Source organism: Argopecten irradians, chromosome 2 (assembly GCF_041381155.1).
Source record: "Argopecten irradians isolate NY chromosome 2, Ai_NY, whole genome shotgun sequence".
Lineage (NCBI taxonomy): Eukaryota > Metazoa > Mollusca > Bivalvia > Pectinida > Pectinidae > Argopecten > Argopecten irradians.
Genome location: NC_091135.1, coordinates 33,841,437 through 33,858,724, shown reverse-complemented (window position 1 = coordinate 33,858,724; position 17,288 = coordinate 33,841,437). Strand labels below are relative to the sequence as shown.

The 17,288-nt window shown below is 36.0% G+C and overlaps 1 protein-coding gene across 4 annotated transcripts in view; it reads left to right on the top strand.

Moving 5' to 3' along the window:
* Positions 1-16,694, top strand: part of LOC138315237 (small conductance calcium-activated potassium channel protein 2-like) — a 73,066-nt gene extending 56,372 nt beyond the window's left edge. For all 4 annotated transcript variants that reach the window (XM_069256099.1, XM_069256098.1, XM_069256100.1 and 1 more), the window contains one exon: positions 15,096-16,694. In XM_069256099.1, coding sequence (XP_069112200.1) covers positions 15,120-16,529 — 1,410 coding nt within the window. In that variant the 5' untranslated portion in view covers positions 15,096-15,119 and the 3' untranslated portion in view covers positions 16,530-16,694. The remainder of the gene's footprint in view (positions 1-15,095) is intronic.
* The last annotated feature ends 594 nt before the right edge of the window (positions 16,695-17,288 follow it).

The window sequence follows — 17,288 nt, the reverse complement described above, 5'->3', positions numbered from 1 at the left end:
GGCTTACGACTAGTGTCATTTTGTCTGCTGGTGGTGTCACACGAAGGCCGTCTTGAGGAACCACTACAGAAATGTGGTAGTCCCGACGGACAGTATGAAGGCTTACGACTAGTGTCATTTTGTCTGCTGGTGGTGTCACACGAAGGCCGTCTTGAGGAACCACTACAAAGATGTGTTAGTCCCGACGGACAGTATGAATGCTTACGACTAGTGTAATTTTGTCTGCTGGTGGTGTCACATGAAGGCCGTCTTAAGGAACCACTTCAGAGATGTGGTAGTCCCGACGGACAGTATGAAGGCTTACGACTAGTGTCATTTTGTCTGCTGGTGGTGTCACACGAAGGCCGTCTTAAGGAACCACTACAGAGATGTGTTAGTCCCGACGGACAGTATGAAGGCTTACGACTAGTGTCATTTTGTCTGCTGGTGGTGTCACATGAAGGCCGTCTTAAGGAACCACTACAGAGATGTGTTAGTCCCGACGGACAGTATGAAGGCTTAAAACTAGTGTAATTTTGTCTGCTGGTGGTGTCACACGAAGGCCGTCTCATCGAGGTTGATATAACTTAATAAACAATGGTTCGTAGAATCTATTGTGTGTTAACTTCCAGTTAACTCAATAAGCGATAGGTTTTTGAATATGTTGTGTGTTAAGTTCTAGTTCATTCCTTATAAACATGATGAAATATGTACAAAGCATATAGTTTTCTGTTAAGCCTGATATATTGATGACAGAACACAGCGGTGCACGAACTTTAAAGTAACATCAACTAAGGTTATGTAAAATAACGATGCGTGACAGCTATAACTACAAATGCTAATACGATAGGATGTTGAATGGAACATTTGACACAAATTAAGTTCACGTACTTCACAATGTATCCGTGCTTGCCACTTTTTTCAATTTCATTGACAGTAACATTCGTAACATGTCGGGTAAATTTGTCAGTTAATTGTTATTGTTTCAATCGAACGTAAATATCTCTGTAAGTTGTTCAGAGGATACATCATACTCTGTCTGAAGGTGTGTAATGAAGCCTTATTCAGCAGTTTGTTGAAGGTTTGTCAGAAAATAGTGAAAATAATTTGATGGTAGCCTATATTTACAACCAAGATAAATTACAATATTTGCTCTAGAGATAACAAAAAAAATATTACTTTGTGAGCCTGTAGGCATACTAGGCTCGATACATTGCCTGATGGCACGATCATCACATACACAACATTGGCAAGTGATAACAAAGTATCAAAAAGTTAACCAAATTTGATTAAGCATGGGAGACGTATTGTTCCGACTCGTACCATACTTAACATACGTGAAGATTCTCCGCCTTCAAAAGCATTGTCGTTTTCTCGAGAGAGTTAGTAAAGAAAACAATTTCAAATCCCTTTTATGTATTTCTGCAGTAGGTTTTGATAACAAAGTTACTTGAGTTATTGAGATCATCAATATTCCGTCGACCAAAGATTGATCGTCTTTTGAAATTGCACTGGTGCTGTATCGTGATGACGTCAATACGAAGTAGTTCGAATGTATTTCTTGAAACGATTTTGCTCTCTTTGTATTGTATATAAGTAGTTTCTGGTTATATATTATGAATACCTAATTTCTGTATCTGAAGCTAACAACCTCTTACCGCCCACTCCAGTCATAATCGAAAACGATATCTGTATATCAAAGCCAATCATTAACCTGTCAAAAATAATCACAACGAGTTCATCAATCGATTTTCCCTTGCGCCGAAATATAATACAATTCTGTAAAAGCATTTATTCTAGTAGCGGCTACTTCTTTGGTCCGGCTTTCGTCATAATAACTACCGATGATACACAAACATTGGTTCGATGTTGTGGGCATATATATATATATTATGTATAGAATTCATTGGACGGTATCCTGTGTGTATAATGAAATACTTGATAGCACGGAGCGTTGATGTTATTATTTATGACAAAAGGTGTGCAATTTACGAGTAAATGGCTGTCTACGGACACATAGTTATTATCAATGGCTCTTGAAGGAAACGGAAAGGTGTGATTAATTTGGTGGGTGCAGTTTATCATTATAACGGCGTTCCACTGACTGGTAGGGACGTGTACGAGAAGCGATAATGGCCGCATGGCTCACACTCACAACCGGGCTATGATAGTTTGGTTTGTGGTTCACCACGACAGATTTTATAAGTCTGTGTGTTGTATTAAATCTAATTAGTAGATTGTGTATCTTAATCACGACTATTGCTAGCGAAATTATATTGTGATTTTTTTTCTCTGACAAAGACATAACTCGACCGGATAGTTATTTTTAAATGCCACGAATGCAAGCAAATGGGTATTTATTTGTGAACACATTACAAAAGCAAATAACTTATAATGGAAAAATGTCGAAGAAAAGAATACTTCTCTTTATGATAGATATTACTAATGTTTATGCTTTTAAACGATTTCATTGAGCAAGGTTTCTGGTATTACTTATTTCACTTTTAAATTCTTTATCCGTAACATTAAGTGCAGTAGAAGTTTTGAACCATAATTATAGGTTAACATCAAGGTTCGATTACACGGAGTCGGTTAGTTTATCTACAGCCTAGCTGTCCTTTATGATTAGGAAAAACATTAATAACAAATCGAAGATTGATATTGCAAAGTGGAGTGTAATTGGATGTAAACTTTATTTATTTTACATCGATTGAGAAACAAGTTATACAACTTATATAATTCACTCTCGATGGCCCGGATGTACGCGCGCGCGGGGTCTTAGTGTGGGAGGAAACCGGAGTGCCCGGGGAAAACCCACGTGATCGGGCAGGTGACCCCTGACCTTTTCACGTCCGTGCCGGGGATCGAACCCCGGCCGGCTAGGTGAAAGACGAGCGGCTTAACCACTACACCACCCGATCACCCTCATTGCAAAGTGGAGTAATTGGATGGGAATACGATAATACCAGGAAACAGACAAAAAACCTGTTATATTGGGAAATTGTCACACGATTATTGCAAGAAAATGCAAGAAGACAATTTACGAATTAAAACAAAAAGCATGCCTCATCTTCATTTTATAACATATCAGATATGCTTAATTTGTTACTTTGGGATTCAAAAAGGACTTTTGAAGTAAAATCCTAAAAATACAAGAAAGGGAAATCCTTATGATTTACTCACTACCCCTATTCAGAAAAGATCACCTGTTCCTTCCTTTGTTCTTTTGACTGACGTTCTCACATTTCCCTCCGGTAATATATCCTTAAGCATCACTTCCCATAAATGACCTTATCTACTCCTAGGCCATTCAACCCTAGCAAACAGTGGTATGTCATAATTTCTGTTCAAGAAGGTCGATGTGTAATTTGGTTAGGCTATTTGTCTCTCTGTGTCTGCCTTATGTAGATTTGCAAAAGCGATTACCATAATTGATAAGAAGATACTGCAAATGTCAACGACCCAATTACTGAAACAGGGGAGCCTATTCTAGCAGCCATCCTTGATCTTTCGAAATCGGATAAATGGGCTGTTTGATAGAAGTTGAAATATTGCCTCATTACTCTTCATCCGATGCCCTTGTTTGCATAGTACTACATAAAACATGTCGGACAAATGTGTCAACCTATTATTACACTTTATGAAACAGCGTTTATTGCTTTTTATTTTGTTTTTGTTATTGTTGTTGTTTTTATTTTTTGTGAGAAGTACGGGTTAGCTGCAAATTAATGTAATGCATGTAATGATTTTTTTTACTTAACACAGTTTTCGAAGTTGAAGATTACCAAGTGTTTGTGTATCTGTCTCCTGTGTAAGACATCTTGTTCCAAACACATCAGTAAAGAATCGTTAAATCGTACAATAGTCGATATTCCATAATTGGATTTTGTCTGGTTTTGTTAATTGGTGATACGACTGAAATGTCATGGCTGTGTCTATACTAGTTTTGAAAATAATTTCGTTCAAGTTCATTTATACATTTTTTATACCCAACTACTGTATTTCCAAAGGATGCGCATCTTGGTTAGATTTTGTTAATGGTTTGTATTGGAGTGCGGCGTAAAAAATCGTTCGACGGACCCGATGTATGAGTAAGCAATCTGTTTTGACCTTCTTGGATACAACCAGATAGCGTTAGTTATTTTGTCAATAATTTCGTGATGCGGTCGGAGCCATGCTTTCATGTTTTTCATGAACAATTCTTTATATAGCCATTAACAATCAAGATAATTCATGGTTTACAGTGGAACCTGCCATAGAGACCCCCTTTGTAAATATATAAAAGTCATTGTTAAATAAAAAAGATATCTCTTTGACAGGGTCCCATATTGTCAATTTCAATACAATGTGCCCTGTGTATTAAGACCATTGGTTAAAAGACAACTCTCTTGGTCCCTTGGGTGGGATTAAAGTGTTTGACTGTATTATGTTAATCAGATTTATGTTAGGGTATTTCGAAATAAAAGAAGACTATTCATTTTTTAAGGTTTCGATATTGCCTCTGTAACTTTATTAGTTCAGTGTCTGATCTAAGTGATCGCCCTTACGGTCACATAAATGAAAGTTGACGCATAACGTGGGCTGGGTTGACCGATGTCTGAGTGGATGTGTCAGTGATAATCCCTGGCCATTCACTTGTCAGGTCCAGTAGATATCTCGGACACTGTGCTTGGATACGACAGAGTTCTGATCACTGTTGATAAGTGGTGGCGGTGGAGTTTGTTATGTTGTTGGCGGTATTTAATGCAAAGTATTGCAATTATAATGAAGTGCTAATGAGTCTAATGATCAAATAACAATTACAATATATTTTGGCTCGGTTTTTAGAAATAACGGATTTCATTTCTAATTGGTCGGTATTACGTAGAACATAAATGTTGATATTTCCGCATACGGTACTAAAATGGCAAGTTGTCTGGCAAAAGTTCCAGTTTGGGGAAATAAAAGACTTGTTTGTCTGATATAGAATTTCGCATAAGATGTTTTTGTGCAGTAAAACTGTCAGACACATAAGGAGATGAAAGCGGATCATCATCAACCTTTTATATTTGCGAAAATATTTGGTGAATTAGGAAACAAATGACGATTTATATAACATAGGCCCTCATTTAATGCAGACAAAGTATTTCATACAAAATACCAATCTGATTGAAATACAGATCCTTATAACCACTCCGTTCAATATAGGATCTGACAATACCCGATATGGGGTCACGTTCGGATGACCTTTTACCACGTGTATTCCAGATCAAATACATTTTCGACACATTTCTACGTGTGAATTGTTAACGCCATTTCGTCCCAGTAAGCATATACATTTAGAATTGTTGTGCACTTTGGGCGAGATGACTACGTACACGAAAATTATTCGGACAGTTTTTTCAAACTAGTTCGTCCCCAGTCAAGATTCTGGCAGTGCCAATTTGATTGGCCATTTCCAAAGGTCACCCTGACGTGACCCCTAATGGGATGTTCTCAGATCTTCATATCAAACGTCAGATTGACAAAATACCAACATAGAATTTGAAACATCAAGATGATGAAATGTTCAAAACATAACTGTGGTTTTGCGATATCCCGTTAAAGAAGTTATAATATATCTAGAAAAAAATATTAAGTCCCATTAAAATTCAAGGTTTTCGATGTACTTCACTATGGTAATATCGGATTAATTAGCGGTTAAGTTCAAATTTTCAGTTAATATGTATTAACATTTATTATTAGATTTTCTAGGTTCTACGTTTAACGATTCCTATTTTAATTACATAATTTATACCCGTAGTGAGCTAAAATTACACGTGTCCTTCAATAACAATATCATAATGAAGTAAAAACGGTGTAAAACTAGTATATTAATAATCCGAAATAAAAGGCCAATATTCAGCCACTATAGGGCCTTTTTGAGTCCAAAATAACACTATTAATCTTTCACTAATATTAAGCAATCGACTTCACCATTCTTGCCTGCAGTGGAGCTACCACTCTACCATAATCTCTTGATTATGTGTCGGAGCCATTTTGAATTTGCTGCTGTTAGTGTTGATGACTAACATTGCAAAAAACTCCTCAAGGTTTGACTTACTGACGGTTTGATAAATTAATATATGATCATCATGAATGTTGACAGGTTCTAACAGAAAACTAGTTCCTGGTTTGGCTGTGCCGTTTGATAGCATTATTTGGTGTGTGTGAGCGGAGAGCATTTGCTATATATATCTAAATGTTATTCAATTTTACTTGTAAAAATTGCATCACCGTGTGAAGATAATATCTTAATTGAATTTTAAGTATTAATTTGATATGTTTTATGTTACAGAGATACAACGTAAAAAAGAGTGGAATATCATAAATCGCTTGAATATTCGCATATTCCTTACCGTTCATACCATCAAAAAGCTGACAAAAAATGGGGCCGCGGTGGCCGAGTGCTTAAGATATCCCAACATATTTCTGCAATCCCTTTCTTTGAGATCGAATCCCATGTTGGGCAGTCACCAGGTACTGACCGGTGGTCGGTTGTTTTTCTTCGGGTATTCCGGCTTTCTTCTACCAACAAACCTGGCACGTACTTACATGACCCTAGATGTTCATAGGTAATATTTGGACATTCGAATATATAGTTGGGCTTGTATATCATAGATCAGATCTTGCCTGAGAAAGAAAGCAAGGGAGTGTTTCATTTATTTGCTTGTTATACGATTAACTGACCACCACCAAGTCTCTCCCATTCACGCTGACCAAGGCAAGGGTTATATACGGCTTGAGACAAACACTAAGCAATTACATAGTTGTTAATTAGCAAGGAGATCGATTTCAGACCTCAGTCGATACAGATGTATATCGATATACCTACCGAAGTGTATGGGAATGTTCCAATTAAATGTCAATGCTATTGCTCAATCCGCCACACAGAAATGTGATGTGATACTCTTATCATACCTCATGCGTTTAACATCAAAATTTTAATTAGGGAAAATATCTAAAAATCTGCAATTTTCCCGTCCATACTGCATTTGTTGGCTTGAACATCCTTTTCGAGTTATCCAAATGTAATTTTAAAATCTAACGTGATCATAATTTGAGATGCTAATTATTCCTTGGCATAAGGTTTATACTTCTCGTGTTCTTTTCATGAGTACGTTAGAAATTAATGTCGTTTACATATTTGTTCTCTAAATGCTTATTAATGTTTTAAGAATTCACGGCTAATAGCAAGGTGTGTTTATTAAGAGCACTTCATGATTATGTATAGATTAACAATCTATTGTCCTGATACTGTTTCAGAAGTCTTCGACGAACACATTTAAATTACAATTATATTTTACCATTGTTTAGCGGTCCAATAATGTTCGTATTCATTATTCTTTTAATTATCATTTTCCTTGATTTTTTTTAAAATCTCGACTGTTTTAAGAAAGCTTCGCATTTCAATCTTGTCTCCCATTAACCCTTATATGCTGACTAGAATCTCTAAAACCATGTTTCTAATGATGTCTCTGTCAATGGCTTTGTCTCGATGGTACATATATACTAGTGAGGTTAAATATCGACCATTGTTGTCTCAAATAGGATGTAACGTTATCTGAGTATGTATTACCTCTGGTAATGTACGCGTTCTTTTATTGTACCATTGGTATTTCCGGATTTATGGGGTTTGGTTTCCTTTGTTGCCGGAATATCCCCACCTTTCGGGGTTTTTTTAAATATAAGAAAAATTAAATTCTAATTGGTTTGGAGGATCGGTTGATGGTCCTAATACCAACAGCCAATGTAATTCGTGGACGGCCTTACAGGAATGCGGCATGTTGTGTGAGTTACGTAAACTCAAGTTTTGGGAGGCTGTGGTATAGTTGTGTCGTCTCTCTTTGTAATATTGAAAATTGTATAGTGCTTTATCACTGAAGTATCCCACCAAAGACACAAAACTATCGCATCCCAACCGGTCGTGTTGTATCCGTCACATACTGTTCTGACTTTTTTATATGATATTATTATGTTTAATGTATCATACCTGTGTCTATGATTTCGATTGTGTTATTTGTTGCTCTATTTAAGCATTATTTAAAAAGAATAACACAATTTTGTGAACTTACATGCTTTGTTGATAGTATGCTAAGGACGAATAAACTGAATATCCCGAACGTTATCTGGTGTAAATAGTAATGGTTCCGTGTTTGCCTTAGTACAATATGTGATGAACACAACATAAAGTTCCACATGTCTTTTCCGAACCGTCTGAAATGTCAGTGTAATTGAAACGTTTTCCATTGTCCGTATATGAGAGGGAAGAGGTGCAGGGTCAAAGTGACGGCAGCAATAGTACCATATACAGAAACTATTGATCCAGTACGGACGAGCAAAAATCTGTACAATGTAAGTATCAACACTTGGTGTAGCGACGCGACGATATTGTACCAAACCAATCTTTCATTTTAGGGTTCTCTTTCCTAAATGCCCATTTTCCTTGTCCATGACCGTATGTATTCCGCTAGTAATTTCCGAATACATTTCCTGTTTGCAATTCAGCTGTCGATTTCGGCGTGAAATTAGCATCGTCTCATTTCACATGATAGGATGTGCGTTGAAAGTGTGGCGTTGTTTTGTTTTGGTTTTGTTTGATTTTATTGTTTCCATTCCAAACAAAACTTAGACTTTGATTGTGACGGAAAGTCGGGCTTTCAGATAAAAATCACCGGCGACGTATGGCGAGTAGTTGGTAGCTGGCACATACCGACATTGATTTCGTGACAAAGAGTGTGATAAATAGTTAAAGATGTAAGATATTTTATCAATGACCTTTTTTAAGAAATTGACCGATATTCTTACCTTTTTAAATGTCATAAGTAGTGAGATGCGTAAGATAGTTGACGTATTCACCTCACATATAAGTCATGTGTAATTGGGTCATTTGTATCATCAAGACATCAATTGTTAATGAAAAAAAAAGATTAACATGTAGTATAACCGGTTGATTTTAATTGATTCAGGATTGTTTTTATAAAAAAGATAATAAATTGAACAGAGTCGCCTGGTTGACAAAATCATGTTGAAACTCACATTGGAAATATTCGTATATGTCGCCAATATTAACTAAATGAGGCCAATACCCAGTTGTAGGTTTAAAACTGAAGCAAAAAATGGTTCCTTGTCAGTTCGACAGATAATAATTTATTATCAAACCGCTTACTCATTGTAAAGATGACATAATTTTAAGATCGCAGCAGACAAGAAATTATGTATTTTACTAATCAAGATATTAAGCCTCCTTTTTGACAACCGGGCTCAGACGAATAGCAAAAGTGTTATCATCAGATATGGTGATGTCGATGGCGGTATTAGAGCTTCATGAAGTTTCGAATTCCCGAAATACAACTATATACAGATGTCACACAGTTAATAACATAACAAAAGAAAGAAAAAAAAGAGAGAAAGAAAGAGAGAAAGAAAGAAAGAAAGAAAGAAAGAAAGTGGTGAGTCAGTAATTTCTAATAGCACCGCCACGATTACTCTCAAAGAATGTTCTGAGAATATAACCCACAACTATCCCCGGGGAGATGGATGTAAGTGGGTTATTACTTTACAGCTATTGTTGATTTGGTGTTTTCCACTAACAGAAATTGACCCCGAGATGTACCATTTCACTAGTCTTAATGACAATCGGGATGAAAATCGACACTCCCCGTGTGTCCAGATGATCGTGTGTTCGCCTGACCAGTCACTAATAACTGCATTGACACAGAAGGTTCCCAACAGAAAATTAACCGATAATATGATCGAACGAGGGGAGATAGGGCGCAATTTTCTACATCCTTCATTTCTTAGTTCTATTGCGTCAACGCCCTGGGGGCGACACTTGGAGAAAATTGTGCTGAACCCGACATTTTAAACCCAAAACATGTATGCATATTGAATTGTTACGTCCATGTCAAACATCTTTTGCTGATAATTTGACACATTAAGTTCCTTCACGTTTGAAACCTTGCCGGAGAACATGTCGGAAACATGCGGTGAAGGGTATTGATGATGACATAGTGACACAGCTGGAATTGCATGATGAAATAGGAAACAAATCCCCTAGAGATGATTGGCTGAAATATAATACCTCTGAGAATTTCATACTAAAATGTTTCCATACACGCGCATTTACGTTTAAAGGCGCATAAAGGGTATCTTGGTCAATCGCATATCAATCAATAAACTGCTCCAATATTAATTTATAGAGAAGTTTGAGTTAATCATGAACTTTACTGAAAGATAATCAAATTAACTTAGATGGTTTTACGTTGGCGTGAAAGTAAGATTACTGATTTGGTAAGTCCACATTATCTAAACTATGTGGGTAATTTCAGAGTAAGACGATGTACAGTGTGAATAGAGTGTTGAATATAGCGTATAACTGCTCATTTGTTAAAATACGATATTTTTGCAATTTAGTGGCATATTGACATGATTGCAAATGATTAATCACGAAATAATGAAAGATGAGTAAATTGTATTTATAATCGTAAACACAATAATGACTATTCAGTTTTCTCGTTTTTAGTTAAGTATGATAGGCAGTGGATGTCTTTGTTGGAAATAACTACTTCAAAATGGCTATATCAAGTAAAGAAGTAAATCTTATTGTTTTTGACAGGATGACCACGGCTAAATGTACAAGCAACCAAAAAGATTATTTCACAAAACTGCCTTTACTCAAATCAACAACAAAGTTAGGCAAAGGAAATATTTATTTGGAAACGAAACAGGTCAATAAACTGTTCGGATTAGCCTGTATCATTGAACGTTTTTACATACTGTGAACGTGCCATTTTTTGGCGAGATCCAATCCTAGCGCAAACAGATTTTGAAAATACCTTAAGGATGTACTCCTCTGAGAAGTCAAAATTTTCTTGTATTAAACTTTTTTTCTTATATAGATTTTTGGAAAGAGGAGTTCATACCATGAAAGAAAATGAAAGAAAAAACATATGTCCGTGTGCTCGTTTTTGAGCTACTGTCACTCAAAGATACCTAGTTGACAAAATATTGGATTTTATGGGAATTTTGCCGTTTTGACCATATACACAAGATATTAAAGCCATAATTTCCTAATGAGGTGTTTGATATGTATTTATGTTTGTAGAATTTATTTTCCAGTAGTCTTCTTTTAAAATATACCAGTTTTGATCAAAAAGACTAATATTTTTTTCTCAGAATAACAAGATATGCTACCCCTACCCCTTAATTTTGAGCTACAAAATGCACCATTTTCAGCCATTTTTGCCAAATCTAACCCTTTATAGTTGAAAATATTTCTCTGATTAATTTCATACTAAAATGTTTCCATACACGCGCATTTACGTTTAAAGGCGCATAAAGGGTATCTTGGTCAATCGCATATCAATCAATAAACTGCTCCAATATTAATTTATAGAGAAGTTTGAGTTAATCATGAACTTTACTGAAAGATAATCAAATTAAATTAGATGGTTTTACGTTGGCGTGAAAGTAAGATTACTGATTTGGTAAGTCCACATTATCTAAACTATGTGGGTAATTTCAGAGTAAGACGATGTACAGTGTGAATAGAGTGTTGAATATAGCGTATAACTGCTCATTTGTTAAAATACGATATTTTTGCAATTTAGTGGCATATTGACATGATTGCAAATGATTAATCACGAAATAATGAAAGATGAGTAAATTGTATTTATAATCGTAAACACAATAATGACTATTCAGTTTTCTCGTTTTTAGTTAAGTATGATAGGCAGTGGATGTCTTTGTTGGAAATAACTACTTCAAAATGTCTATATCAAGTAAAGCAGTAAATCTTATTGTTTTTGACAGGATGACCACGGCTAAATGTACAAGCAACCAAAAAGATTATTTCACAAAACTGCCTTTACTCAAATCAACAACAAAGTTAGGCAAAGGAAATATTTATTTGGAAACGAAACAGGTCAATAAACTGTTCGGATTAGCCTGTATCATTGAACGTTTTTACATACTGTGAACGTGCCATTTTTTGGCGAGATCCAATCCTAGCGCAAACAGATTTTGAAAATACCTTAAGGATGTACTCCTCTGAGAAGTCAAAATTTTCTTGTATTAAACTTTTTTTCTTATATAGATTTTTGGAAAGAGGAGTTCATACCATGAAAGAAAATGAAAGAAAAAACATATGTCCGTGTGCTCGTTTTTGAGCTACTGTCACTCAAAGATACCTAGTTGACAAAATATTGGATTTTATGGGAATTTTGCCGTTTTGACCATATACACAAGATATTAAAGCCATAATTTCCTAATGAGGTGTTTGATATGTATTTATGTTTGTATAATTTATTTTCCAGTAGTCTTCTTTTAAAATATACCAGTTTTGATCAAAAAGACTAATATTTTTTCTCAGAATAACAAGATATGCTACCCCTACCCCTTAATTTTGAGCTACAAAATGCACCATTTTCAGCCATTTTTGCCAAATCTAACCCTTTATAGAAAAATTTCTGGTATTAAATTTTTGTTAATATTTTGCATATCAATAGGAAAGGGGTTGTTCTTTCAGAATCAGGCAGAAAAATGGGGGGTCCGTGTGCTTACTTTTTTGCCCCACTTGAAAATTTGTTATTTTTTAGTATTTTAGAGTAAAAATTATAAGTGCTCAAATTACTATTAAATGTAAAAATAAAGTGAAAAAAGTGAATCATTTCATACATTAATGCTCAATGTTTTAATTATCACGAACCAAGTAAAGATTTACAGCAAAAATTAGCTCAATACAGCTAAAAATGCTGGTGCAGTGATGATTCAAGTAAAAACATTTTCAGTAAAAAATGGTAAAGCTGTGGCTCTACTTGAAGCGAAAAAAGACACAATTTCAAAATGGCCGCCAAATGGGCCATTTCTTAAAATTCCCGTATAAAAAATCGGCTAAAGTTAGAACTGTAATTTTTTGACAAAATTTGCAACTGGCAACTTGCTACAGATATTGATAAATTGCATTTGAAAATCTCGTAACTTCTTTGATCTTTGTCGAAACGAGACTTCAACGGGACTGAAACCTCAGAAGAATACATCCTTAATGATAAAATTGCTAATTTTCAGTAATACTTGTACTTATGATAGACAGGAAAAAGAACACTACTTTATTCTTGTCCACATGTCCTGGCGTGAAGACTAAAATAAGATGACCAATAAGATATGTACGATAACAGTATCTTCCATAGAGAGAACACTGACCTTTACCCTTGACTGGGTTTTCTGTGTGGCACTTTTGGCAAGAAATGTTTGGGCGCGGCAATAGCAAAGTCTTACATCAAAAGCATGCTATTGATGTGGAGGAAGAGTAATATAGAATTGAAAGTGTAAATAATGAGATTCGTCTGCGAGCCTTACCTTGGTATGGATTGGAAACATCCACACTAGCCAAAGACATATATCATTTATTCGTAGTCTTTATTTTCTTCTGGTCATGGTCATTCAGACCAGTCTGGAGGTTGAGATAAGATATTTGTTTTCCAAACTACTAATTTGTCATTCAACACTCATACATCTGTCCCCATTGCATGATTGTGTCCGGAAAACATTGGTTCATTAGGCTATATATGCCTTAGAAATTATTCAAGATGGACGAGGTTAGCCGTTAATTGTAAGGACTTTTAGAAGGACTAAGGTATTCACTACATTGTACTTAGAAGACACCAATAATTGTTGTTTTTCAGAGTACAAAAATACATACACTAATTAGATTTCACTACAATTGCATTGTACTTGGAGGAGTTTTGTGTGATTTGCATTCTTTCAATATTATCACAGTGAAGTAATCAATTGTAAACAAAATATAGATTTATGTGGAAGTTCACGTTAAAGTACATAATGAAAAGATCAACGTTCTCCGGAAGTAAATGCGGAATATTTTCAGTGCGTTCACTTTATCCCGATTTGACCTATTTTGTTACGAATGGGTTTCCCCAAAAACAAGGAAAATACAATAATTTTGTCGATGTTCGGTTTATATTTTCTTGTATTGCTGTTAAAAAAACCCTGCTATCATGCTAAGTTCTCTCTCAATATCATTTTCTGAATACAAAACACCAAACAATATTCTCGCATACATTTTTTTCAATTTAAAATGATGCATAATACAGTCTTCGAAATATGTACTAGACTTTGACATCGTTCGGAAAAAAATAAATAAAACTGTGAGCATGTGTATATTTCAAAATAATGTGACAATACGGAATAACCGGACGTATTGTAAACATGGCCTGTAACAATGCATCATATGAGCACTACTTTGTTTTGAATATTGAGATTTTTCTGGAACAATTATCTTAAAGCAAAATAGGTTCTGTTTTACTTCATCATTAACTCAATACTAGAACACCATAGTGAGATGCCTTACGCTATGACTGCGATATTAGCGATGATAACGGGGAATATGATTTGCCTACTGAAATGTATTTGCGATATAATCAGTGCAATTTGCCTGTCTAGATCAACCAAAATGGCGTATTTATCATCAGTTGATGGCCAAATAACGATCGTCTATAAAGTTGTTCATAAACGACTTCAAGTAGCTCAGTAGGCTCCATATGCATTTACTTCAGCGACATCGCTCCTTTTTATTAGGGTATTTCCATGTAATGAGAGGTGCCGTAAGCCGCATGCATGTTTGTATATGATATTTCATATCATAATAGGTTTTTTAGCATCTGCTTCATCAGATGAAACTATGTTGGTCATGGGTAGTATTTAAATGATGTAGTTGCTGCAGAACTTTTTGTGTGGCATACTTCGAAATGCATTAACATGCGGGTGGTAGAAAATGTTATCTTGGTATAGTATATCTTAAAAGTCAACATATATCCGCTAGATATTGCAATCACTGCTTTAAGTTAGACACAACGACTTAATAATGTTAAGGTTATGATCGCAGCTTCACATTGGATTGATGATTCAACCCATGCTATTGTTTATCATACGATACGAAGGCAATGCCTCTTTTTCGTAAACTAAAACACTATTGCATTTCAGATTTGGCGTAAAACATTACCATATCCCCTAGGGTTATCGACACGATTCGTTCAAGCTGAATACGTATATCTAACTATTTTTGTCTTTGTGTGTTACAGATCCCAGAACTCCTGTTACGAGTAATGGAAGGTCCAGGCATTCCTCTAGTTAAAAGTGATGGATATTATGCTCGATACGTCAGCACAGATCAACTGATTGAGGAAGACAAAATCACCATGAGTTCCGGAATAAAATCACCCGAAATCAAACAACATCTTGGACACAGACTGCGCAGACGCAAAGAGCTGATTGGCCGGCGGTCCATGGTGGTAGACTTGTCGTTTTTGTTAAGCATCACTGGTGTTGTTATTATTGTCATAGACACAGAACTGCAGTTTGCCGGAGTTGTATCCCCTTTGGACGTTATTTCTATTGCGATGCGTGCAGTAACAACGGTCACGAGTGTTTTGCTGGTGATGAGTGTGGTTGCCTACAACTTGATAGGTGTCCAGTTAAAGATCGTGAGTGCAGGGTTAGACAATTGGCAGCTGGTCATCACGTATAGTACAATGTTTAAAATGATTGCCGAGGCAATCGTCTGTTTTTTCCATCCATTTCCGTTTGGTGATATCAGGATTCCTATGACTGTTGTTGAAATCGAGTCGGATCGCGCCGAGTTCACTACGCGGTATGTACCGTTAAATTCCATTTTAGCCATTTTAATGTTTCTTAGATTATACATACTCGGAAGATTCCTCGTAGTACACAGTGATTTATTTAAGGACACCACCGTACAGAGTTTGGGTACACTAAGCAAGGTCAACATTAACGCCCAGTTTGTATTTAAGGCCTTGATGACCACGCGACCGGGCACGTGTCTATCCGCCATATTGGTGACGACGTTGCTAATCAACAGTTGGTCGCTAAGGGTTTGTGAGTACCACACAAATCCAGCGGATGGAAAGGATCACTATGCACAGGCGCTGTGGTTGACTGCCGTGACCTTTCTCACTTTAGGATATGGTGACGTCACACCACAGAGCATTTGTGGCAGGGTAATAGCAATACAGACTGGGCTTATGGGAGTCGGTATCATGGCACTATGTGTCGCTGTTCTCGCCCGAAAACTCGAACAAACGAGACCTGAACGGTATGTTCATACATTCGTACAGCAAATACATATGGATAAAATAAGGCGCAATGCGGCTGCGGATGTTGTAAAACAGTCTTTTATTGTTTGGCGATTACGTAAGCGAGGCTACTCTATGAATCATACGTATGTGTTACGTCACCGCCGGAAGTTATTGGACGCCATTAGGAAAATGAATCAATCGCACCTCACGAAGTCTCATCTACGCGAGTGTGCAATAGGGACAGTGGAAGTTTCCAAAGGTGTACATCAAGTAAATGACTTAGTCTCTTCACTGAAGGAGGAAAATGTACACGTTAATCAGAGACTAGAAAACCTGGAGAAACTTGTTACTAACATACATTTCCAATTGTATGAAATGAAAGAGATTTTACGTGACAAGGAGACTTCAAAGAAACATTGACATACATTCTTGTACCTACATTACGGAAACGACAATGGCAATGATACTGATGTAAAGTCCGATATAATATTCCGCGTTATATGCAATTCCCTGAGAGACGTTTATTGTGCACGGTTTGTGCAGTGTTACTGATGATTGTTTCTATTAAAGTTCAGCCCACCATGATCAAGAGTTATCTTCACTCACTCCTGTTCATACGTCATATCGTTTATCATACGTCATATCCGCATACTCATGAAAATGTGTTGACGTGGTCTATAGGGTCTTAAATGAATGTTCATTTCCTATGAGATTTTATGATACGAATTCTAGACGATTTTAGCAAGACAGTGATTGTTCTGGGAGGCTGAAGTTGGTTCCGAGTTCCGAGTTCCGTTTAAGGATTCTGTTGGTTTTTTTTTAAATAAAATTTAAAAAATTCAGTTTATGTAACTTGAACATATTACAAATGTTCTCTGTCGCAAATTATCCACGAAAAAACACAACAGAGAACATTTGTAATATGTTCAAATTACATAAACTGAATTTTTTGAATTTTATTTTAAAAAAAACCTTAAACGGAACTCGGAACCAACTTCAGCCTCCCGATTGTTCTTCGGTGCAGTTTTTAATAGGATTAGATGTATCTTTAAAACACAGAGTTGGTAGAGATTCGTTTTACGGAGGGATGTCAGATAATATTTTGAATGTGCATATTTTGTTCATATTGCAATAGCTGCCGTTTAAAATGCGGTTAATGTTTCCATCAGATTACGTAAA